The 25,143-nt window shown below is 40.0% G+C and overlaps 1 protein-coding gene across 7 annotated transcripts in view; it reads right to left on the reverse strand.

The window, feature by feature from the left end:
* The window catches only part of RPS6KC1 (ribosomal protein S6 kinase C1), a 380,719-nt gene that overhangs the window by 178,632 nt on the left and 176,944 nt on the right, over window positions 1–25,143 (reverse strand). For 3 of the 7 annotated variants that reach the window (XM_047840895.1, XM_047840893.1, XM_047840894.1), the window contains exon 15: window positions 22,339–22,468. In XM_047840895.1, the coding sequence (XP_047696851.1) occupies window positions 22,339–22,468 (130 nt within the window). Of the gene's footprint in view, window positions 1–14,387; window positions 14,462–21,961; window positions 22,469–23,133; window positions 24,109–25,143 lie in introns of those variants that run through there. The other 4 variants (XM_047840899.1, XM_047840898.1, XM_047840897.1 and 1 more) reach the window with 3 other exon arrangements.

The raw sequence follows: 25,143 nt of genomic DNA on the forward strand, positions 1-25,143 counted from the left end.
TTCTAAAGGTGAGTGCAAAGTTCCAGGACGGAAAGAATGCGTTAATTTTAGATACTATGTTTCCAATCCGGGTGCCAGGCATGTGAGAAGACAATACAGTGGCTGTGCTGAAGGACTTGAGGAACAGCAGTGAGCTCACACCCCACGATCACCTGAGCTCCGAGCAGGAGGAGCCCAGAAACCGGGAGCAGCAGCAACAGTTCCCTGTTCTAGGCCAGACCAAAAAAAAAAAAGAAACAAACAAAAACCCCAGCCCAACCCTATCACATAGACCTACAGCATTAAAGGAAGGGTGGAGAGACAGGAGTCCTGCTTCTCAGTACTTTGCCACCGTCAGAGGAAGTTACTACTGTTTCTCTAAGTACACAACTGAACGACAGGCTTCTACCTGATAAGGTAGATCCAATAGGATCCAATAGATCTGATCCAGTCTAATGACATGTATGGATTTGGTTCAGGGGTAGTCCAGTCCTGTAACACAAAAGCCCAAGAAAAGAAACCCAATAAAACTATTTTGACAGAAACCCAGTGATCTGCATTTTGGATACCTTAGACACAGGCCAAGCTGAAGATGCTTTCTCTGATTCAATCACACACACACACACACACACACACACACACACACAGATAGATATGTAGATAAATAGATAGATAGATAGATAGATAGATAGATAGATAGATAGATAAAGATACATATATCTCTCTCAAATAGTAGAAGTGGGCAAAGAATGTTTAAATCTGGCCTTACCAGGCTGTCTACTTTAGATCAGAAACCACTGTTTGTTCCTCTAGTCCATGGAAGGTGCTCCATGTCTGTTAGACTCATTTACCTGACATTCTTTGTAATGTAAGGTGAGCTGGTTGCTTCAATTGTCATGCCCCTAAACACTAGGGTTGACCCAGTGTTGCTTCCTCCCTCTATGTGGAGCCTGGGAAAATGTGAGCTGGAGAGCAAGAATTTGTAAGTGTGTCTATTGTAGGATGCTGACACGGTTGACACAAGTGTTTTGGTCCAGCTGGCAGGTATCTCCCTGGAGTGGAGATGGGTGGATCAGAATGTGATGAGAATGTCACCAGCCATTAGGATCATCCACCTCCCTTTGCAAATCACACAACCTTCTGGCTTCAGAGGTACTTGCCTCATTGGGAGAACAGAGCTAACGTGAGTATTCTCGTTTATTTAGCAGTTATTATTATTACGGGAAATTAGCAAATAGACATTTTCACTTATATCACAATCTTCTGAACTTTTCCTAATGTGGGTCTATTCCCCTGAACCTGATGATTTATGGTGAATGAAGTTCTGGACCCGGCCAAGATGGGGGCTAGAGCCCAAATGGTGCTAGCCACACCAGAGGTATGACACTCTAGAACTTCCTGGCTCCGAAGCTAGCTAGCCTTCTTAAACATTTCTTTTTTTTTTAATTTTTTAATGTTTATTTATTTTTAAGAGACAGAGAGAGTGTGAGTGGGGAACGGGCAGAGAGAGAGAGACAGAGAGAGAGAGAGAGAGAGAGAGAGAGAGAGAGACAGAATCCGAGCTGTCGGCACAGAGCCTGATGTGGCGCTTGAACCTGCCAGCCATGAGATCATGACCTGAGCCGAAGTCGGACGCTTAACTGACCGAGCCACCCAGGTGCCCCCTTAAATGTTTCTAATATTACACAATATCTCAGGAAGTACTTAATTCTACCTGAGTGATATTGTATGCTAAAATGGGCAAGCGAAATATTAGTGAGAATAAGCACTTTCCCTATCCCACTGGATTGCTAAAGTACATTCAGGTAAAATTTTTCAAAGAACAAAATGGTGCTTGCAAAAAATAAATTCCTTTCCTTAATAAACACCAAATGGAGATGAGCTTGAACCAACATAGACAAAGGCCATTTCATAAAGTTGTGCAAGCTGTACACTGCTCAAAGGCCCCCTTCCTTTCATAGGCATTGTAGGCTTTTGTGTTTACTGGCCAATAGGAGTCAATGCCTTGAAGAAAGTCTGCCTTTTTCTAAATTGCACAAAGACAAATAAAGGTTAGCAGTAGCTCTGTAGGAATCCGTATCTAGTAAAAGGACCAGGTAACCAGCACCAACATCTTCTCTTTTTTCACTACATATATAATATATAGATATTATATAGACAGCCACCCCAGAAGTTCCTCCGTGTGCCCCAATCATAACCCCTCTTCCCTCAAAGTAACAATTGTCCATGATAGTTGTCACTTCTTAAAAATCATTTTATCACCCAAATCCAAACGTGCATCAGTAGACACTATTGTTTAGTCTTGCCCTTCTTAAAACTTTTAGTATCTTTAAAAAAATTTTTTTTAATGTTTATGTATATTTGAGAAAGACAGAACGCGAACGGGGGAGGGGAGGGAGAGAGGGACACAGAATCTGAAGCAGGTTCCAGGCTGTGTGCTGACAGCAGGGCTGTCGATGCAGGGCTCGAGATCATGACCTGAGCCAAAGTCAGACGCTCAACCAACTGAGCTACCCAGGTGCCCCCCAATTTTACTATCGTTTAATTCTCTTTTAATCCACAGAATTTCTCCTCCACCCCTTCCATTTCTTTACAAATCATTTGTGGAAGAATTTGGGCAGTTTGACCTATAATTTCCCAGTGTCTTGATGTTGCTGACTGCCTGCTCACAATGAAGTTCAACACGTTCCTGTCTTCTGCATTTCCTGCAAATTGGAAGCTCAGTCTACTTAAGGATCAGACCAGGTAACAACTATTTAGCAAGACTATAGGTAGTGTCCAGCAATACTACAGAAGGCACATAATGTCTGGTTATCTTTCGGTTTTTAATCTGTGCCACTATTGATGCCTGTATGTGTCCAGCGGGGGTTGCAAAATGGTGATATTCTATCATTTCTTTTTCATTTTGTAATTAGAATAGTTTTATAAGATACTGTGCCTTTAATTTACTATTTGGATACCAAGTGGCACAGTTCATATAAAAACCAGGGTAAATGCTTAACTCTTTCCTTTTATTTCCCAGTTTTCAAGATATGAATTGGTTTACCTTTCCTGAAGGTGATCAGTTCTTTTTTTTTTTTTTTTAAGTTTATTTACTTTGAGAGAGAGACAGAGAGAGCCAGCAGGGGAGAGCAGAGAGAGAGAGAAAGAGAGAATCCCAAGCAGGTTCTGAACTGTCAGCACAGAGCCTGACGCAGAGCTCAAACTCACAAACGTGAGAACATAACCTGAAATGAAACCAAGAGTCAGACACTTAACTGACTGAGCCACCCAGGTGCCCCAATGATCAATTCTCTCTAATATCATTATCAAATCATGAATTTAAACATACATGACAGGTTTCAATTCTTATCATTATTGAAGGTCAAACTGTCCGATCTTTGACCAGTAGGAGGCTGAGTCCTTCTGACATGACCTCAGAAGTCTTTGATAGTTTCCTTGTTATCTAACATGTTCCAACTTCATTTTACAGACTTCCTGCCCTAGACTTATTTCTCCAAGAAGCCCTAATTTCTTTTACAGAGAAATGAGTGTTTCAAAACCACAATCTGGGTGTTGGGGATGCTCTTTGCTAAATTAGACATTGTTTCTAGAACTTTTCAGCAGACTGAACTATGAAATATGATTCAAAGATAAAAACATTTCATAAATGTATATTGTACTTTCTATGCAGATTCAATACTATGGAGTTTTTACTTAACCACTCTATAACAGTGGAATCTCCTGTCTTGCATTCTGAGAACTTGGGTTCTTAAAAGCAGAAGGAACGACAGAATTAAAACATCCCAACATTACTGTTCTGACATTGCACAGCAACAATCTCAGAATGACAATACTAATATCACCACCAATATGATTCTCAAAAACATTTAAGTGTTTTTGCATATACCTTCCTACTTTCCCCATTAAAATAAAAGTTTATTACATCTACACATTGAGACCATGTAGCCATTGCACACTATACTCTCCCCCATGGTCCAGGACACTATTTAATGTGTAAGTTCTTATGTTGGTGTCTTTCTCATTGTTTCAGTCATTTACAATACATTCTCTACTAGATCCCTCAGGAAGAGCTCATGGGAACAATATTCCCTGAATGTTTGCATGTTGATAACTATTTGTGCCCTTTATTCTCAGAGTCAGTTTTTCTGGGTATAAAATCCTTCGCTCACATTTTCTTTCCTTACTTTAAATATGTTGTTTCATTTCTGTCTCCTCAATAAAGCACTGCTGTTGAGAAGTGTAATTATAAGCTAACTTTTCTCTCTTATAATTCATGTGCACTTTTTATTCTAGAAGCTCATTTTTTTTTTCTGTGTTAATCATATTGTCAACATTCTCAGGTATGCAGTGTGCTCTTTCCATGTAGCTTCAATTTTTTTTTAATTTCAAAAAAGTTTTCTTGAATTCATCTTTACAGTTCAGTTGCCTTGCTTCGGTTTTCTTTGTGATCTCCAACAACCATATGTTTGATCTTCTTTGCCTGCTTCAATATACACCACTTTCTCTTTAATCCTTTTTATCTCTGTCGTAATTAAAAAAATTAATGTTAATTTTCTATTGAGAGGCAGAGAGAGACAGAACATGAGCATGGGAGGAGCAGAGAGAGAAGGAGACACCGAAATTGAAGCAGGCTCTAGGCTCTGAGCTGTTAGCACAGAGCCCGACACAGGGCTCAAACTCACAAACCATGAGCTCGTGACTTGAGCTAAAGTCAGATGCTTAACTGACTGAGCCACCCAGGCGCCCCTCTTTCTTAATTTTTTTATTTTTAAAAATGTTCTGACTTCTAGTTTCCAGTTCTGCATGTAAGTATCTTAGAAATTACCACTCCATCCGAATAACAATTCTGAACAGACTGGAAAACCAACAACTCTTTTGGAATTTGTAAGAGAGTGGAGGGTACACAAGGCAACCTGATGCCCCCAGACTGAAAAGAAAGACAAGTGAAGTCATAGGTTACCAGAGAGAGGCTTACAAGTGTAAAACACTGTGGAAACAATACCAGAATAGGAAAACCTAAACTGTAATTGACAAACTGATGGAGGCTCAGTGAAAACAGGTCTGAGAGTTAAAAACTCCAGGGGATTCAGTAACAATATTCCACAACATTGTGAAATATACTTTCAGCAACTTGACCGAGTTCCCACAGTAAATACTGGAGAAAAATCCCCTTGCACTTCTGTGCTTCTAGCAAGGGAGGGGGGAATAAATCATTTTGAAATACGCCAGAGCACTCTGTTCTTCTTAACAAGACCTGCCCTTCAGGGGAAACTAGTTAACCAGAGCCTAACCTGCTGGGGTATTATCAGAGCCAACTGACCTGGAGAAGGGAAATATTCAACTCCAGTCCACTCTAGCCATCCTGTCCTACCTAGAGAGGTTGAAAAAAACTGAGAAACTCTTGTGAAGTTCACAGTCCAGAGGCACAGTCTCACTGAAAGAGTGAGATTTCATTGTAGGACTATAGAATACTTCCTCATACCTCACACCTCAACATTACACTACTAAAGGCCTATTCATAGCCAGTCATTTTATCCAGTACTTCATGTCCAGCTATCATGAAAAAAAATTACAGGGACTACCCAAAGGCAAAAAAACACAACTCAAAGACACAGAGAAAACACCAGAACTAGACATAGCAGGGATGTTGGAGCTATCATATTGGGAATTTAAAGCAACTACGATTAATTCAGTAAGGGCTTTAATGGATAAAGTAGACAGTACATAAGAACAGATGGGCAATGTAAGCAGAGAGATGGAAATCCTAAGAAAGAAGCAAAAAGAAATGCTGGAGATAAAAACAAAAAACAAAAAACAAAAAAACAAAACCACCGTTAACAGAAATGAAGAATACATTTGAAGGGCTTAGTAGTAGACTGGACATCACTGAGTAAAAAACCTCTGAGCTAGAGGATATATCAATAAAATCCTTGAAAACTGAAAAGGAAAGAGAATAAATATTGAGAAAACCAGGGTATCCAAGGACTGTGGGGCAAATACAAAAGGTGTGATACACATGTAATGAGAACACCAGAAGGAGAAGGAAAAGAAAAAAAAATCTTTGAAACAATAATTTTGGAGAATCTCCCCAAATTAATGTCAGACATCAAACCACAGATCCAGGAAGCTCAGACAACACCAAGCAGAAAAAATGCAAAAAAACACAAACTAAACCAAACCAAACCAAAATACTACACCTACATATACCATTTTAAACCAGAGAAAAGATCAAGGAAAAACTCTGAAAGAAGGCTATGTCAAAGAATACCTTCCTCTGGAAGAACAAAGGTAAGAATCATATCCAACTTCTCCTAAGAAACCATTCAAGCAAGGGCACTGGGTGGCTCAGTTGGTTAAGTGTCTGCCTCTTGGTTTTTGGCACAGGTCATTACCTCACGGTTGGTGTGTTTGAGCCCCACATCAGGCTCTGTGCTGGCTGTGAGGAGCCTGCTTGGAATTCTGTCTCACCCTCTCTCTCTGCCTTTCCCCTGCTTGCTCTGTCTCTCTCAAAATAAATAAACCTAAAAAAAAATCTTTTAAATTAAAAAAAAAAGAAACTATTCAAGCAAGAAGAGAACAGAGTGGAATATTTAAAATATTGAGAGAAAAAAACCCACCAACATAGAATTCTGAACCTTGAGACACTAACATTCAAAAGTGAAGAAGAAGAAAAAAAAAGACCTTTCACAAAGAGATATTGAGGAAATTTTCTGTCTATAGACTTGCCTTGCAAGAAATGTTAAAAGTTCTTTAGAGGAAAGGGAAATAACATAGGTCAGAAACTCAGAGTCACAAAAAGTAACAGAAAGCAACAAAGAAGGAATAATTGAAAAACCTTCATTTTTTAATTCTTGACTGATTCTAACAGACAATTTATTCAAAATAATACCAACAACATATTCAATTATGTGTGTATATAGATTTATGCGTGTGTGTGTGTGTGCACATGCTTATATAAGTAAAATGAATGACAAGGGACAGAGGAAGTACTCAGACTATCTGAAGTGATAATATATATATATATATATATATATATATATATATATATATATAGACTTGGATTAGCTGAAAATGTACATTTCAAACTCTAGGGCAATCACTAAAAAAGAGAAAGAGAGGAAGGGAAGGGAAGGGAGGGAAGGGGAGGGAAGGGGAGGGAAGGAGAGGAGAGGGGAGGGGAGGGGAGGGAAGGGAAGACCAATATGCTAAGAAAGGAGAGAGATTAAAGTTGCATAAAATGCTGAATTAAAACAACAGGCAGAAAAAGACCAGAAGACCAAAATAGGAACAAAGGACAAGGGCAACAAATAGAAAAGAGTAATGAATATGATAGACATTAATCCGATTACATCAATAATCTAAATGCCCTAATTAAAAGATTATCAGAGTTGGGGCGCCTGGGTGGCGCAGTCGGTTAAGCGTCTGACTTCAGCCAGGTCACGATCTCACGGTCCGTGAGTTCGAGCCCCGCGTCGGGCTCTGGGCTGATGGCTCGGAGCCTGGAGCCTGTTTCCGATTCTGTGTCTCCCTCTCTCTCTGCCCCTCCCCCGTTCATGCTCTGTCTCTCTCTGTCCCAAAAATAAATAAAAAACGTTGAAAAAAAAATTAAAAAAAAAAAAGATTATCAGAGTCAATCACAAAAACAAGAACAAACTATATGCTGTCTACAAGAAACCCGCTTTAAACACAAAGACACATATAAATTAAAATTAAGTGGTCAGAGAAAAATAAACCATGTCAACACTAATTAAGAGAAAGAAGGAGGGGCACCACCTGAATAGCTCAGTTGGTTAAGCGGATGACTTAGGCTCAGGTCATGATCTTGCAGTTTGAGTACAAGCCCCACATCAGGCTCTGTCCTGACAGCTCAGAGCCTGGAGGCTGCTTCAGACTCTGTGTCTCCTCCTCTCTCTGCCCCTCCCGTGCTCATGCTCAGTTTCTCTCTGTTTCTCAATAGTAAATAAGTGTTTAAAAAAAAAATTTTTTTTAATAAATGAAAAGAAAGGAGTAGCCATATTAATTTCAGATGAAGCAGATTTCAAAAAAGAAAAGTTATCAGAGATAAACAGAGGCATTACATAATGATAAAGAGGTAAATTCTCCAAGAAGATGTTATAATCTTTAATGTGTATGTGCCTAAAAACAGAGCGTCAAACTATGTGAGGCAAAAACTAATAGAATTGCAAAGAGAAACAGATGAATCCACTAACATAGTTGCAGGGTTTGACATCCCTCTATCAGAACCAGCTGGCAGAAAATTAGTAAAGACAAAGTTGAACTCAACACCACCATCAAACAACTGGATATAATTGACATCTATAGACTACTTCATCCAACAACAGCAGAATATATATCCTTCTCAAACTCACATGGAACATTCACCAAGATAGACCACATTCCTTGCAATAAAACAAATTTAAGAGACAGAAATCATATGTCTGCTTTCAAACCACAATAAAATTAAATAAGTATAAAGATGATATAAAATATATAATATAAATATATATATTTTTAATTTTTTAATGTTTATTTATTTTGGAGAGAGAGAGAGAGAGAGACAGAGTGTGAGCAGGGGAGGGGCAGAGAGAGGGAGACACAGAATCTGAAACAGGCTCCAGGCTCTGAGCTGTCAGCACAGAGCCAGATGCGGGGCTCAAACTCACGAACTCTGAGATCATGACCTTGAGCCGAAGGGAGACGCTTAACCGACTAAGCCACCCAGGCACCCCTATAATATAAATATTAATTAAATCAGTAACAAAAGATGATTGGACAATCTCAAAATATATGGACTTTAACAAACAAAAAACATTTCTAAATAACTCATGGGTCAAAGAAGATATCCCCAAAGAAATTTTAAAATATTTTGAACTAAATGAAAATACAACTTAGCCAAAATTTGTGGGATGCAGTGAAAGTACTTAGAAAGAATTTACAACATTGGATGCATATATGATCTAAAATCGATCATCTAACTTTCTATCTTAGGAAACTATAAAAAGAATAGCAAATTAAATCCAAAGTAAGCTGAAGTAAATAATAAAAATTAGAGCAGAAATCAATGACATTGAAAACAGGAAGCTAACAGAAAAAAAATAAAAATAAAACCTGATTCTTCGAAAAGATCAATAAAATCTGGAAGCATCTCACCAGACAAAAAGAGAGAGGACAAAAATTACTAGTATCAGAAATGAAAAAGGGGATATTACTACAGACCTTATAAACATTTAAAGGATAATAAAGGTATACTATGAACAACCCTATGCCCACAAATTTGCCAACGTAGATGAAAATGGACCAATTCCTTGAAAGACACAACTTGCCAAAATTCATACAAGAAAAACTAGATAATCTGAATAGGCCTGTATCTATTAAATAAATTGAATCAATAATAATCAGTAATTAACAGACTTCTGAAACAGAAAGCACTAGGCCCAAATGGGTTCACTGGTGAATTCTATCAAACAATTAGGAAGAAATTGTACCAATTACCTGCAACCTCTTCCAGAATACAGAAGCAGAGGGAATACTTCCCAACTCATTCTATGAGGCCAGCATTATTCTAATAACAAAACCAGACAAAGATATTCCAATAATTACAGACCAATATCTCTCATGAACATAGATGCAAAACTTCTCAACAAAATAATAGAAAATGCATCTCAAAAATGTATAAAAATACTTATACACCATGTCCAAATGAGATTTATTCCAGGTATGCAAGTTAACATTCAAAAATAAACTAATGAATCCATCACATCAACAGGTTAAAAAAGAAAAATCACAATATGACAACGATACAATCATATCAGTAAATGTGGACAAAATTCATGATAAAAAGTCTTAGTGAAGTAGGAATTGAGGGGAAGAATCCTCAGCTTGATAGTGAACATTTACAAAAAACCTACAGCTAACATTATACTTAATAGTGAGAAATTCAAAGCTTTCCAGCTAAGATCAGGTACAAGGTAAGGATGTCTCCTCTCATCACTACTCTCAACATCATACTAGAAGGTCTAGCTAATGCAATAATACAAGAAAAAGAAACAAAAGTTCAGTTGAGACAGGAAGAAATAAAACTATTTGTTCACAAATGACATGGGCATCTATTTTAAAAGTTTGAAAAAAATCACCAAAAGTCTCTTGGAACTAATAACTACAGCAAGGTTTCAGGATACAATTTCCTATATACCAGCAGGAGTAAGTAGAATTTGAAATTAAAAACACAATAACATTTATATTAGCACCACCCCCCCCCCCCCAAATTATATACTTAAGTATAAACTGAACAAAAAAAGCACAATATCTATGTAAGGAAAACTCTAATGAATGAAATCAAATGAATAAATAAATAAATGGAAAGACATTCCATATTCATGGATAGGAAGGCTCAATACTGTCAAGGTGTCCATTCTCCCCACATTGATCTATAGATTCAATGCAACCCTGATCAAAATCTCAGCAAGTTATTTTTGTGGATATCAACAAAGTGATTCTAAAGTTTACAGGGATGGGCAAAATACATAGAATAGTGAACACAATATTGAAGAACAACAACATTAGACCACTTGAAGCCTTAGTATGAAGTTACAGTAACCAAGACAACACAGTGGTGTCAAATGAACAGTCAAATAGATGAATGGAACGGAACACACAGCCCAGAAATAGAACCATGTAAATAAGTCAACCGATCTTTGACAAAGGAACCAAGGCAATAGAATGGAGAAAGGATAGTTTTTTCAACAAATAGTGCTAGAACAACTGGACATCTGCATGAAAGAGAGAAAGAGGAAGAGAGGAGGGAGGAAGGGAGAGAAGAAGGAAGGGAGGAAGGGGAAAAAAAGAAAAATCTAGACGTAGAGTTTATATCCTTTACAAAAACTAACTAAAGACGGATCACAGACCTAAATGTAAAATACAAACTATAAAACTCCTAGAGTACAACATAGGAAAAGAAACCTAGATGACCTTGGGTATGGCAATGACTTCAGTATACAACACCAAAAGCACAATCCGTGAAAGAAGTAATTGATAAACTTAACTTCATTAAAATGCAAAGCTCCTGCTCTGTGAAAGACAATGTCAAGAGAATGAGAAGACAAGCCACAGACTGGGAAAAACTATTTGCAAAAGACATATCTGATAAAAAGACTGCTCACCAAAATACACAAAGAACTCTTAAAACTCAACAATAAGAAAGTGAACAACTCAATTAAAAAATGGGCCGAAGACTTCAACAGGCATCTCACCAAAAAAAGATATAAAGATGGCAAGTAAGTATATGAAAAGATGCCCAACATCATAGGTCATCAGGAAATGCAAATTAAAACGATGACATACCACTACACACCTGTCAGAATGACCCAAGTCTAGGACACTAACACCACCAAATGCTGGTGAGGATGTGGAGCGACAGGAAATCACCTTATTGCTGGTGGGAATGCCCAATGGGCATACTCTTCCATACAATCCAGTGATAGTGCTCCCTTTTACTTACTCAAGGGAGTTGAAAACTTATGTCCACACAAAAACGTGCACACAGATGTTTATAGCTTTATTCATAATCGGAAAACTTGGTGGTATCCAGGATGACCCTCAGTAGGTGAATGGATCGATAAACTGTAGCACATCTAGACAATGGAATATTACTCAGCACTTAAGAAGAAATGAGCTACCAAGCCCTGAAGATGTGGAGGAAGCAAATTACTAGGAGAAAGGTGTCAATCCGAAAAGGCTACATAATATACAATTCCAACTATGTGAAATTCTGGAAAAAGAAAAACCATGGAGATGGTAAAATTCAGTGGTTACCAGGTGTGGCGTGGGTGGGGGGAGAGGTGAGACGTGGGTGGGGAAGAATGAGCAGGCAGAGCACAGAGGATTTTTTGAGTCATGAAAATAGTCTTTATACCATAACGATGGATACATGTCATTACACATTCGTCCAAACTGGTAGGCACGTACCACACCAAGAGTGAACCATAATACAAACTATGGACTTTGGGTGATTATGACAAAGTGGCAAAATAGGTTCACCAATTTTAACAAAGGTACCCCTCTGGTGGGCTATACTGATAATGGGGGAGGCTATGCACATGCAGGGCAAAGGGCATAAGGGCAATCTCTGTACCTTCCCTTTAGTTTTTCTGTGAACCTGAAAAAAATTTTAAGCCTTCAATTAAAAAGTTGTTTTCCTATCACATTTCTCTTAAGGCATTATCTGTTGTGTTCATTCACTCTTATGGCCTTTCTAGTTTAGTCTTTGTTTCTAAAATAATTTTTTCTTTTATTTCTCATTCCCTCCTGAGTTACCACCTCATTTCTGAATTTTCTAATTACAACTTGGGTTATTCTTTCATGTCTTATTTAACTTTCTTAATGTCCTTCAGTTCATTTTGGAGTAGTAAATTAATTTTGGTCTATTTTGTAAGCACATATTTCTGGAATTACTTTTAAAAGTTCATTTATTTATTTTGAGACAGAGAACAAGCATGTGAGTGGGGGAGGGGCAGAGAGCCAGAGGGAGAGAGAGAACCCATCCCAAGCAGGAATCCCATCCCAAGCAGACTCCACACGGTCGGCTCAGAGCCCGACATGGGGCTTGATCCCATGAATTGTGAGATCATCACCTGAGCCGAAATCCACAGTCGGACTCTCAATCGACTGAGCCACCCAGGCACCCCTGGAATATTTTCACTGTTCATATTATTCTAATCCTAATTCTCTTTCTCTTACAATAACTTTGCATGGGACTTGATGTTGATTCTCTTCTGTTGTGCATTTTTAACGTGAAATTAGTTTTCCTAAACTATGAGAATGAATCAAGCTAAATTTTTTAAAAAGCTCTAACTTCACAGAGCTCCCTCTTCTGTTGTTTGTGTGAACTGTTAAAAAAAAAAAAAAATGACACATTGCTTTGAAATTTCCTGGCTGTTCTTCCCTTCCTTTGAATTGGGCCTTTCTCTTGCCCCTACCCAGTTCAATTTTGATACCATTCCCAGTAACTTCCCAGTGAAGGGCCCAATACTAGAAGGCAGCTCTGGCCGGTCAATTTTGAGGGTTCAAAGGGCCGGCGCCTTTAATCCCTTATGACAAGCCCTTTGCGCTCAGCGGGTATTAGAACAGGCAACATGCCTTCACCTTCAGCTGCTGTTCTCAAATTGGTCTGAGTTTCCTAGTGAAACTATTTGGGGTTGGCTATTTGGGGTGCTGTTCTCAGACACAGTGAAGAGCTATACTGTGGCTTCTTTTTGTCTCCCACACAGATGCCCATCTCATGCAAGTCTTATGGTTACTGGTATTTTGTCCCCAAATACTTGCATTTTGAGATTTGTGGCATCCTGTCACCTGGTTTTGTTGTAGTGGTGGTCTATCAATTTTGATTTTACTACATGTCTCTGTATGTTTTTATGTGGGATTATGTAGGTGGTAGGCTACTGCCATTACCACCACCATCTTCCCAGATCATTATCATCTTTTAATTCAAGCTGATTTTTGCTATGTTCTTCCTTTTGGTTCCTTCCTTTCAGCAAGTCACAGGGAAAACTTGGCTTCAGTTTGTAAAGAGCCCCTGTATTTATACATAAATACATACATCATTTATATATATATGTGTGTATATATATATATATATATATATATATATAAATTTGTGTGTGTGTGTGTGTGTGTCTGGGAGAGATGTATAGAAAGGGGGCCATGTGTTGAGTGGAGGCTGCTAATTGGGGGCAGGTTGCAAAAAGTTAAAGACACAGCTTCTGCCTTTCGGAGTTCGTAACCTGAGAATGCAATACACATCCACTCAATGAAGCAGAACTACAACTACTTAGTTTCCAATCACAGCTCTTATTAGCTTGTCACGCCAACTGGGGCAAATCAACTTCTTGGGATTTGAGTTTCTCCATTTGTAAAACACAAGCATATCACCCGCCCTGTCCGACTGTATAGGCTGTAGGGAAGAAAGAATATAATGGAGGTATATGCACTCTGGTCACCAACGACCTGCATCACGGGGGCAGGAATCACATGCTCTTCATCTGTCTCTGCCCCTCAACGCCTCCGCCTCCGACAGTGCTTGACACATTCTGAGCACTCTGTGTTTGCACCTTGGAAAAAAGTACTAACAGCCCTATTATGTGATAATTAACTTTAAAAGTTCCTCAGTCTCATCAGTGATGACAAGAGTTAATAGGCCCTTGTTTGGGGGTTGGAGAGGCTAGCCTGGAAACTGACCCTTCACATTGAAGAAATGGCCTTCACTTCAAAAGTCAACCATCAGAAGACACAGAAGAGCTGAGTTTTTAAAAATGCATTTTTTATTATTCAGCCTTCAGCAGAAATGTCACCTTTCTAAAGCAAGCTGTTATCATGCGCTCCCCGTGCCAAACAGGCGCCTCTGAGGAGCAGGATTTTATCTCAACGTTTTTCGTGATTTGTGTTTCTCTTTCAAGGAGCTCCATGCCTTAAGGCACCTGAAACACTAACAGGAAGAAGTTAAGGTTACAGGAGGAGCAGACTCCAACAACATAAAACAGGGATTTCTGCGGAACGGTCCAGGATCAGCATCAAAGCTACAGTAGGCAGTCACCCTGTCCAATAATTCATGTCCTCTCAGTACAGCTCACTGCTTTTCTGGTGGGCTCGTTGGTTGAGACCATATTCTCAAAGAAACTCCATTTTGTGACAGGGCCCCCATTAGCAGGCTCAGCCACATGACAGGCCTAGACACAGCCAGCACAACTGCTGGCGACGCTTGCCAATAAGCCAGATGCTGCCACATATTGGCATCTGGGTCCTGGAATAGCAACCATGTTCTCAGTCTGGCTAGGGATTCTGACCCTAGCTACGGAAGGAGACAAAGGAAGGAAAGAAAGAGACGGAGCAAGGGGAGGGAGGGCAGACGGTGGAAGGGTCTCTTGGTAATTTCCCTACCATGGATTTAGAGCTTCCGCAACAAAAGGCTCGTTGGAAAGCTGCTACCAGCGCTGCAATGGGCGGGAGAGGTAGAGATGGGGAGCGTTCTCAACCCAGCGAGCTATTTTGGCACCTGGGGAGCGGGGGTAGCTGATTCAAAAGGAGACAGCTGCAGCAGGCAGCGACGCTCACCCCTCCTCTCCCGCAAACCATGATAGCCCACAGTGGAGATAAGCTACTGGATATAGCTTCAATCTGCAGCAGAGGGACGGAGAGTGGCAGCATCAGGATGGCTGTTGCTTTCGGCTTTCTGGGTGCCAAGACTCACCAGCGCCAGGAAGGCCAACTAAGCGGTGAGGGTGAGACCCAGACCGGCAGTCTGGGGGAGATGCTTACAATCAAGAAAGGACAACTGCGGTGTTTTGGCCCCAGGAATAGGGTACAGGTGAAAGGAAGCCCTGTGCCCTACAGTCACTTTTGATGCCGAAGTGAACCTAGCCTGAGTGAGTCTTCAGGTACCACTGGCATCATTATTAGGCAGAAGTATGGCCTGGCAGGGGGCAGGGGGTGTTGAACTGAGTTAAGCTTAGGGCCTGAAGAGGTGAGAGTATAAGAAGCAGGCAGCATTTCATCTTTCTCAAAATATCAAGTTCTATGCAGCATCCCCTCTGCCCATATCACATTTGCCAAGAGCTGCTCAGGGCCCTACACCCAAAAGAGTACTGGCCTCTGCAGTCAGAAGATCCGGGGAAAGAGCCCCAAAGGTCATTTCCCAACAGGAGAGTTGATTCTTTCAGGGGCAAGGTGGCCTCTCTCTGTTCACCAGATCCCATCCTCCCTAACCGGAACCACCGCGGTGTGCCCCTCGTCACCATCAGGGGCGGTGCGAGGGGAGGGGTGGGCATTAGCGGGAACCCCTGCCCACCCCTGGAAAAAGCTTGAAGCATGTCCTGTCGATGGCACTTTAAGCAATGTGAGGCTGAGTCCGGGCATAGTGAGAGCACAGAGACAGATGAAACACCCGCCGTCCCTGAAATCCCACCTACTGAAAAGGCAAAATTATCTAAACATTCTGCACGTGCTCACGAGCGGTCAAATATCCATTTGGTCAAAATAAACTTTATGAATCATCTTACCTAATAATCGAGGTACCTTATAAACAACAGAGCCTTAAAGTGAAGAGTAAGAGGACAGTGGATGACCCCCCTCACAGCACCCCCCCACCCCTACCCCCACCCATGCACACACTTAACCTTCAGGGAACATCTAGGATATTTCACTTCCCTCCTGTGAAGCCTGATGCCCATTTTCAAAAGGCAGAGCCGAGTCCACCGAGAAAGCACCCCCAGCTGGGTCCCTCGGTTCTAAAGAGAATACTCTTTATTCTCTTCGCTGAGAGAGCTCTGCCGCACTTCAGAATCCGATGAGAACATTCTGGTGTCTTTCCTAAACTTAGCTTAGCACCTTCACATTCAGATTTTGGACAACGCAGGGAGTAAATACTAAATTTCTGCTGTGGCTCTGCTTTAAGAAGGAGCAAATAACCCAAAGGTATACAACGCGTAACGAAAAGAACTGTCAGTATAATGCGGTGTTTATTCTATTTCAAAAAGGGATTTCAGAGAAGAGCACTATCTATAACAAAGAGTGGGTTATTTGAATCCAGATAACCGAGACAGGATTGGCTGCATGTCTCTGAGGGAACCGAATCACTCCTCCTGAGCTCCTCCTCTCACCCCCTCTTTTTCTTTATGCAATTGGCTATTCCCCTTGCCATTTCCCTTCCTCCTGTCCTCACTTCGGGTGAGTCCCGTTGACGCAAGGCCTCCCTGGGCCAGCCTCCTGGGAAACATTCTAAGTGTCGGGAGATGTCTTCAAACCCAAAACACGTATCACAAGGAGGGTTGCATAAGATCATACAAGGCAGGGGCAATGAGTTTCCATTAAACTAAGCCAGTGGTCCTCAAATTTAACCATGCATCAGAATCACCAGGAAGAGCTTAAGACAGACTCCTGTCTGTGTCAGCACCTTCCCCCCCCCCCCCCCCCCCCCCGAGTTCTGAGTCAGTAGATTCGAGACAGGGCCTGAGAATTTGCATTTCTAACAAGTTCCCACATGGTGCTAATGTTGATGGTCTGAGGATCACTTTTTCTTTCATTTTGCTGAAAACTTCTGTATTTGGCAATCATTTCAAACTTGAAGAAAAGTTGCAAGAACAGTAAAAATCACCCTATTCCCTTGACCCAGATTGGGACCACTTTTTGACAACCACTGAGCTAAGCTAAATGTGTGTCAGAGGTCTGGGACAAAGAGCAGTCACCTGGCAGGATGTAATGCCTTCTAAGAGCGAGAATGGAGGACTAGCCATATAAAAGCAAACCCACTATTTAAAAGCAAAGGATGGGAAGGAGTGCCACAAAATGATAAAAAGAAATGGAGTTGGGACCTGGGGGGTTTTAAGCTATGAACAGTCAATATCATTATCAACCAATGGTTTGTCTCTCTGGAGATTCCTTGGGGGTGATTTTAAAAACAACAAATCCATAATCTCCTAGTATAAACTGGCTTCAAGAAACAAGGAAAGCAATTATTTGATAGGGAAACTCTACTCTATACACAAGAGACATGGACAAGAGGACGATGATGTACCCCCTCCTTTGTTTTCTACCACCTTCATTCAGGACTTTATCTCTTGCCTGAATTTCTGCAATAACTCCGAACTGATCTCTCTGCCTCTAACCATGCTCTCTCCAATTTATTCTCCATTCTAACCCTAAAATTATCTTTTCAACAGCAGGCTGCAATAACGTCAGCTAAGAACTTTCACTAGTTCCCTACAACCTAGAGAATGAAACTCAAACGTCTCAGCCAGGCATCTAATGCCTCTGGCCCCAACTTGCCTTTCAAATGCATGTATCTACACACCAGCCAAAACAATATGCACAGCTTCACTTTTCCCCATCTCCAGGTTTTTTTGCACACAATTGTTTTTGGGTTTGGGTTGTTTTTTTGTTGTTGTTGTTGTTGTTGTTGTTCCCCTGGAATTTTTTCTTCTCCCCAAACAAAATCTTAAAAAAAAAAAAAATCCTTATGTTTAAAAATACTATTCAAACTTCAGGCTACTGCTCCAATACAAGAAGCTTTCCTGTGGTTCCTCAGATCTCTCCTTTGTGTGCTCACCATACCTCTATTTGTACCTTATAACACTTACAACATTCTGCCCTACTTATTATTTATGCTTTCCTTCCCCTGGGTTGTACAAGGTCCTTGAAGATAGGCACCATTTCTTTTGTTCAGTGACCAGAGAAGTCCAGAACAGGGAAGAAGGGTAGATGAAGAGGAGACGAAGAGAGGAAAAAGAAAAAATGAGAAAACAGTGGGAGAGCATGGTAACGGGGGGGGGGGGGGAGACTCGGTTTTAAAGTTCTCTCAGTCATTCAGAATCTTTTTGCTGAAGACAGATTCTTCAAATATTTAACGCATTTTCTTTCCAGAACAAGCCCACGAGACCAAATAGTTGCATGAGTTTTCTTTTGTTTTGCCAACCCTACACCTCCTTCTCTTCTTGTTTTCTATCTGTCACTCTTGAGCCAATTTTATGGATCTCTCCCATGTGAAAAAGGCAACATCACACCACACCATTACCGCTGAAATAGATTTGAACCCCTTTACATCTGCCTTTTTTTGGTGAGGCTGGTCGGACTACTGCCTTGTGGATTAGCTCTAGGAAGAATTTGATCAACATGACTAGAGAGATAGCTTTTGGTATGAAATTTCTTTGGGACTTACAAAGACAGGATACCAACAACTCAAAGCGTCATTTGTCACTCTTTCTCGCAACATTCAGTGAGAGGGATTTCTGCCCCAAAGAAATCACAGTAACTCTTTGCAGACACTCATGGCCTCTACCAGCCGTACCAGCTGTCTTCAGCAAGGAGATGGAGACAGAACAGACTCTGACAAGCTTGTCACTTAATCTTTTCCAAAAAGGCAGTTCACTATCTCTTTTCCTGGAATAGCAGGAATAGTTTCACTTTCTGCCTACCTCTTCCTGGGAGAAGAACAAAGGATTGCCCTTTAAATCTAGCTCCACAAAGCAGACTCTCTAGTGCTCCAGACACCAGGGCCAGCACGGCTGACAAGTGCCCTGCTTCATTTCCCTCGACTACCTCATTCAAGTTACTTTCTCTCTTCCACCTCCACAAATCTTTTCTGCCTCTCTTCCTCCCTGAGGTGAGATCCCTGGATCAAGGAAAGAAGTCATGGGATAAGGCCAAAAAATGCAAAGCCACACCATCTGACTATATATCCCCACTACTGTAAATCTTCCCAAAGAGGAAGCTTGTTCTCCAGTTTCCGATTTACTGTCCTTGAGAAAACAAGTGATTCCGAGTCACAAAAAGTGACCGTAGTACTTTGCTTCCCATTTCCCTGCTGCTCTTATGTTTACAACTTTATTTAGAAAGAGCTGACTTCACAGCTTTTACCATTTAGTAACCCTTCAGCATAAGGACTTCATATGAAATCCTTAAAATGAGCTGAGTAGACATCAAATACTCAAAAGTCCAAATTACCTAGGCTGGTAGAGGTTAATGTTCTGCATTAAACAGGAAGAGAAAGTATCAATTTTGTACTCTGATTATGCCTGCCAAAGAACTGAGTCAAATAAACACATAACAGATGATGGATGAGGGCAACAGGGGTAGAAATACCACCACAGCTTTTGAGAAAGGTCTAAGAAGTGAGCAAATGTAGGTGTGTCCGAACCTCCTTTCACCTCTTGGTACTTCTTTCTGGACCTTCAACTCTCCTTTTCCAGTGTAGAGCTCACTGAGAAATAACCTTTTAATATTGCATTCTATTTATAATTTTTATAGCCACATAACCACTGAGGGCTATGCTGCTGAGAGGGTAGACGGCAGCGACCCAAGTATGTGGTATTTACTAGAAAACAAAATTATAAGGAAACAGTTAAGCACTAATTTAAGATTTGCACTCACCTTGTCTTTCTCCGATGTTAGTTTATCAACTTAGCTCACTCTGAAAATCAGAAAGTCCACATGCTGTGGAGCTTAGAACTTACCTACCCCTTCATTCTGTAAGTGGGGGAATAGGTCTAGAATATTGTTCTTTGATTAAGGTAAAAATGTTAGTAAGTCACAGAGATGAGACCAGGACACGACTGTAAGGCTTTCTATTATTTTCTACAATCCTCAAAGAAAGAGCCTGAAATACCAGGCTTCATTATCCAGAGCTTTAGCTAGCCCAGAGGTTAAATCAATTACTCTTAAGAAGAAAAATGATCCAGCTTACGCCTTGGCTTCTGCTATAAAGCATTCCCTAAGTGAGTCAAATAAAGATGCTACAAGGGGCCCCTTGCAAAGCCAAGAGCCTTTCACTAATACAGTCAGATTTTTTTCTGCTTGGATTCATAAATATGGGCAACCGAATTCAATGAGGGCGTTCTATGTATGAAGTCCTAATATAGTGTTTCTGGTCATAGTGTAAGTATTATTTATAATTTTATATTCTTCAATATATCCATTATATGAAAGCAAAACTCGATCGTGGTTCACAATGACTGAAATAAGAGATGATAGAAAAAACTTGAGGCTCAAAACACAACAGGAATTGTAGCTGTTTTAAAATGTTTAAAAGGGGGTGCCTGGGTGGTTCAGTTGGTTGAGCATCTCACTCTTGATTTTGGTTCAGGTCATGATCCCAGGGTCGTGCGTGGGATTGAGCCCCATGTCAGGCTCCATGCTGAGCAATGGAGCCTGCTTAAGATTGTCTCTTTCTCTCTCTCTCTCTCTCTCTCTCTCCCTCTGCCCCCTCCCCCACTCACGCTCTCTTTCTAAAATAACTAACTAAATAAGTAAATGTTTAAAAGGCAGTTTAAATATGTTATCAAGAGTTCAGTTATAACAAGTTGAAAAGTACTATGTCTCAAAAAGTTTTAACTCATGTCGTAGTTGAATTGCTAAAATGATGGCATTCTCTTTCACTTTTCGGGAGCTTAACTCTACTTCTGTGTAATAGAAATGGTAGACTTTCATATCTTATCTTAAGATAGGTGGCATTATATCACACTTACTGACAACCTGCTTATAAAAAGCATCATAAAATAATGACACTGGTAATTTCATATAAAAATATAAAATCAAATGAGAGTAGTGACTTGAACAGATGTTTACACATCAATGTTCATAATGAGATTGTTCACAATAGCCAAAAGGTGGAAACACCCAAATGTCCACTGACAGGTGAATGGCTAAACCAAATATGGTCTATACATACAGTGGAATATTATTCAGCCTTAAAAAGGAATGAAATTCTGATATATGCTATAGTATGAATGAACCTTGAAAACGTTATAAGTGAAATTAAGCCAGACACAAAAGGATGAATGAATATTATAGGATTCCACTTCTATGAGAGACCTCAAAGAGTCAAATTCATAGAGATAGAAAGTAGAACAGTGGTTACTAGGGGCTGGGAGGAAGGGGGACGGGAAACAGACGGTACTGTTTAATGGGTGTAGAATTACAATTTGGGATAATTAGAAAGTTCTGAGATACATACACGGTGGTGATGGCTGGATAAAACGGGAATGTACTTAATGCCACTAAATTGTGTACTTAAAAGTAGTTAAAATGGTCAATTTTATATTATGTATGTTTTCCTACAATAAAAAAATCAAATGAAAAATACAAAATGGTAAGTTCTTCCATGTTTTGACCCACAGGACATATGCTCAAAAAAATAAAAATAAAAATAAAAAATAAAAAACAACAGGGGCACCTGGGTGGCTCAGTCAGTTAAGTGACCAACCTCAGCTCAGGTTATGACCTCAGGGTTCCTGAGTTTGAGCCCTGCGTTGGGCTTTGTGCTGACAGCTCAAAGCCTGAAGCCGGCTTCGGATTCTGTGTCTCCCCTCTCTTTCTCTGCCCCCCTCCCCCACTCATGCTCTGTCTCTCAAAAATAAACATTAAAAAAAATAATTAAAAAAAACAAAAAAGCAGTATCACCCACAGCATTTAAAAATACTAATATTTTAATGCACATCATCAAATAAAAACAGACTTGGGTTCATCACCCCAAAGCCATATCCTATGTGTTTACTACTATAATAATTCATGTCCACCATGATTACGAATGATACATCTACATTAAGCACAAGTTCCAATCAAATCTATAGAGAGACAAAGGGAGCTGAAGCAATGGAGCTATGTCAACACACTGACACAGCAACCATCTGTTGACATTACTGTCCTGAATCCAAGGAACCAAAATCATGTGGCAGGGCTGGGAGCTTCCCCTTAGCTGTGAGGTCCTACTTTCCTGTCACAGGGCACTTCTGGAAGGAAGCTCTGCAGTGGCCAGCTCTAAGTACTTGCAGATTTCCTACCGGTCCTACACAGGAAGTCATTCTTCAGTCTCACCTGCATGAGTTCCTGTTATGAGCCCAGGGAGTTGGTGAGTCCAAATCCAGTTCCAGGGAGTGATGTCATCTTGATTGCGCTTTGATCCTGGTGACCCACTCCTCATCCTGGTGTTGTTGCAGTCCTTCGTCTGAGGTTCAGGTTATAAGGGAACCAGAAGGAAAAAGGGGAAGTAGGAAAATAGAAAAAGAAAAAATGCTTGCACATTTCCTTTGTTTCACTAAAGCATTTTCTGCTTCCATTTATTTTGATGGGAGAACCTAGCTGATGGCAAATGGAAACTGTATAGATGCTCCTAGAGTAGGAATCGACTCTCGATCTCAAAAACTCGGAGGATTAAATATGGAAGACTTCTATTATTTCTGATGGCCCCTAACTCCGAAAAAAGTAATTTATTCTTTCATCTTTGGATAAGGTTTAAAAAAAGAGACATTAATACTTTTAAAACATTTGTAAATTGTTATAAACAAGGCACGAATGCAGGAGCTATCTTAGCAACATAAAGAAATAACAAATACAAATATTTGTAGATGTATAAATACTCATATACTTTCTATATAATGTCAAGTAGACTAGGAGGTCAAATCTGGAAATCTCATCACTAAGTAATAAAATAGGATTGCCATTCAATTCCATTTACATGAGATCCTTTGGTTCTTAGTATACCAAACCAAAAACCTAAAATGAAGTCAAGCATAAGCAGCAGCAGAAATTGCTAACATTCCAAAATGAAAGAGAGGCCCTTCTAAAACAAAGCAAAACAAAAAACTTAAGCAATTAAATAAAGGAGAGATGTCAATTTTTACCATGTTTATTTTATAATCATGATTTCTTTGTCCTTATTAAGTGGATACAATTTGGGGAAATAAATACTCCCTTCCCTTTTTTGTTGCATATGTACTAGTGGAGGAAAAGGGAATCGAATATGAGAGAATAGGCAAAGGGTGTAGGGCGCAGAAGGATAAAGTTGAGAGACAGTGAGTGTTTATACGAACCCTTCCATAAGCAGTACCAACCAACCAAGTATAAAGTTGACAACATGAGTTTTCTTTTCACGTGGACTTCAGAAAGCATGAGATAGTATGGAACCACATTCAGCACATATTAATTATATAGCATCATGGTGCGTGTTTTCTATCAGACATGATGTATATATCCTTTTTTTTCCTCACTTTTTAAGCTCCACAGATGACACTATTCATGAAGCACTTTTAGTGTATTATTCGGCAAATATTAATTACGATCATATAAACCAATCTTGCTTAGCAGAAAGCACTATTAGCTGCCATGTAAAGGTCCTCCTTTCAAGTAACACTTAAATGTACACTTGGAGCTTTCAGAGGAAGTTCTTGAAGGGCATTCTTCTTTCAGCTGGGCATACAACCCGTCTGCAACATTAAAATGCAGATAAAATAAAGATCAAACCTTTGTTAAAGGTTTGCACATAAAAGCCCCTTGCAAATGTAGCCAATATCTTGTCCAGAGAGTCATGGTAAAGGAACTGTTCTCTTTCAGCCTTTTTCTTCCCCCGTTTCCTCTAAAGGTCTTTATCCCAATGTCTTGGTGCTCCATAAGTGACTGTGAGGCAGAGCTGCCTCTGTGCTGGAGATGCCTGTCACAGAGAAGATCAGAATGTGCACAGATAACCCTGCATTCTGTTCATCTCATCAGTTCTGCCCAATCCACAGGGGTAAAAAATGGATGAGATTTGATATCTTCAACACCAGCAACTCCAGCACCAAGACGCTCCACAGGGTTGAACTGCAAGAGCTAAAAAAGAAGGACTTAGTGAGTAATAGGAATCCAACTGGTGAATCAAAGGAAAACAAAAATATATGAACGGAAAGAACTGTTCAATTCAACCCCAGTGACAAGTGGACTTGATGAATAGCCAAATGACGAGATTTCCTTGAAAGGGAGCTATGTCTAACACCACTGTAGCTGTGGGGTGGTAGGGGATATCTGCGTTTACGGCTTTCAACTGATTTTTAACATGACCTTGAGTAACTCACTTTGTTTCTCTCAATCTCATATAGTATAATAGGACAGTTAATACCCATCAGTTTCCTATTCCAAAGCACATCATGATATTAATTAGATGCTGTGCCAAACTCTGAGAGATCCAGTTACTCCTTTCATGGGCATGCTGAAAGAATGTGCCTCGAAACGTTCATGCATCCTCAAATTTTGTTTTCGCGGCTTTACTGAGAGATGATTTATATAGCATAAAATTCATCTGTCGTAAGTGTGCAATTCAATGATTCTTACTTAGTAAATGTAAAAAGTTGTGCAACCATCACACAATCCAGTTTTAGAACACTTTGGTCACCCTAAAAAATTTCCTCGTGATGTTTACATTAATCCTCATTTCCATCCCCAGCCCTGGGCAAACAATGATCTGCCTTCTGTCTCTATAAATATGCCCTTTCTGGATATTTCATGTAATTGGACTCATAAAATATGTTGCCTTTTGCAGTTATCTTCTTTCACTTAGCATAATGTTTTTCAGATTCATCCAAGTTGTAGCAGGTATCAAAGCCTGTTCCCTTTTATTTCTGAGTAGCATTCCATAGTTTGGATAGAACATATTTTGTTAATCTACTCACCAGTTAATGGACATGTAGACTTTCCAGGCTGAGGCTATAATGAATAGTATTGCTATTAACATTCACATATATGTCTTTGTGTAAACATGTCTTCATTTCTCTCAAGGACTTTCCTAGGAGTGGAATTGCTGGGTCATGTGGAATATTTGTTTAGCTCTTTAAGAAAGTGCCCAACCTTTCTAAAATAGCTGTGCCATTT

The sequence above is a fragment of the Prionailurus viverrinus genome, chromosome F1 (genome assembly GCF_022837055.1).
Source record: "Prionailurus viverrinus isolate Anna chromosome F1, UM_Priviv_1.0, whole genome shotgun sequence".
NCBI lineage: Eukaryota > Metazoa > Chordata > Mammalia > Carnivora > Felidae > Prionailurus > Prionailurus viverrinus.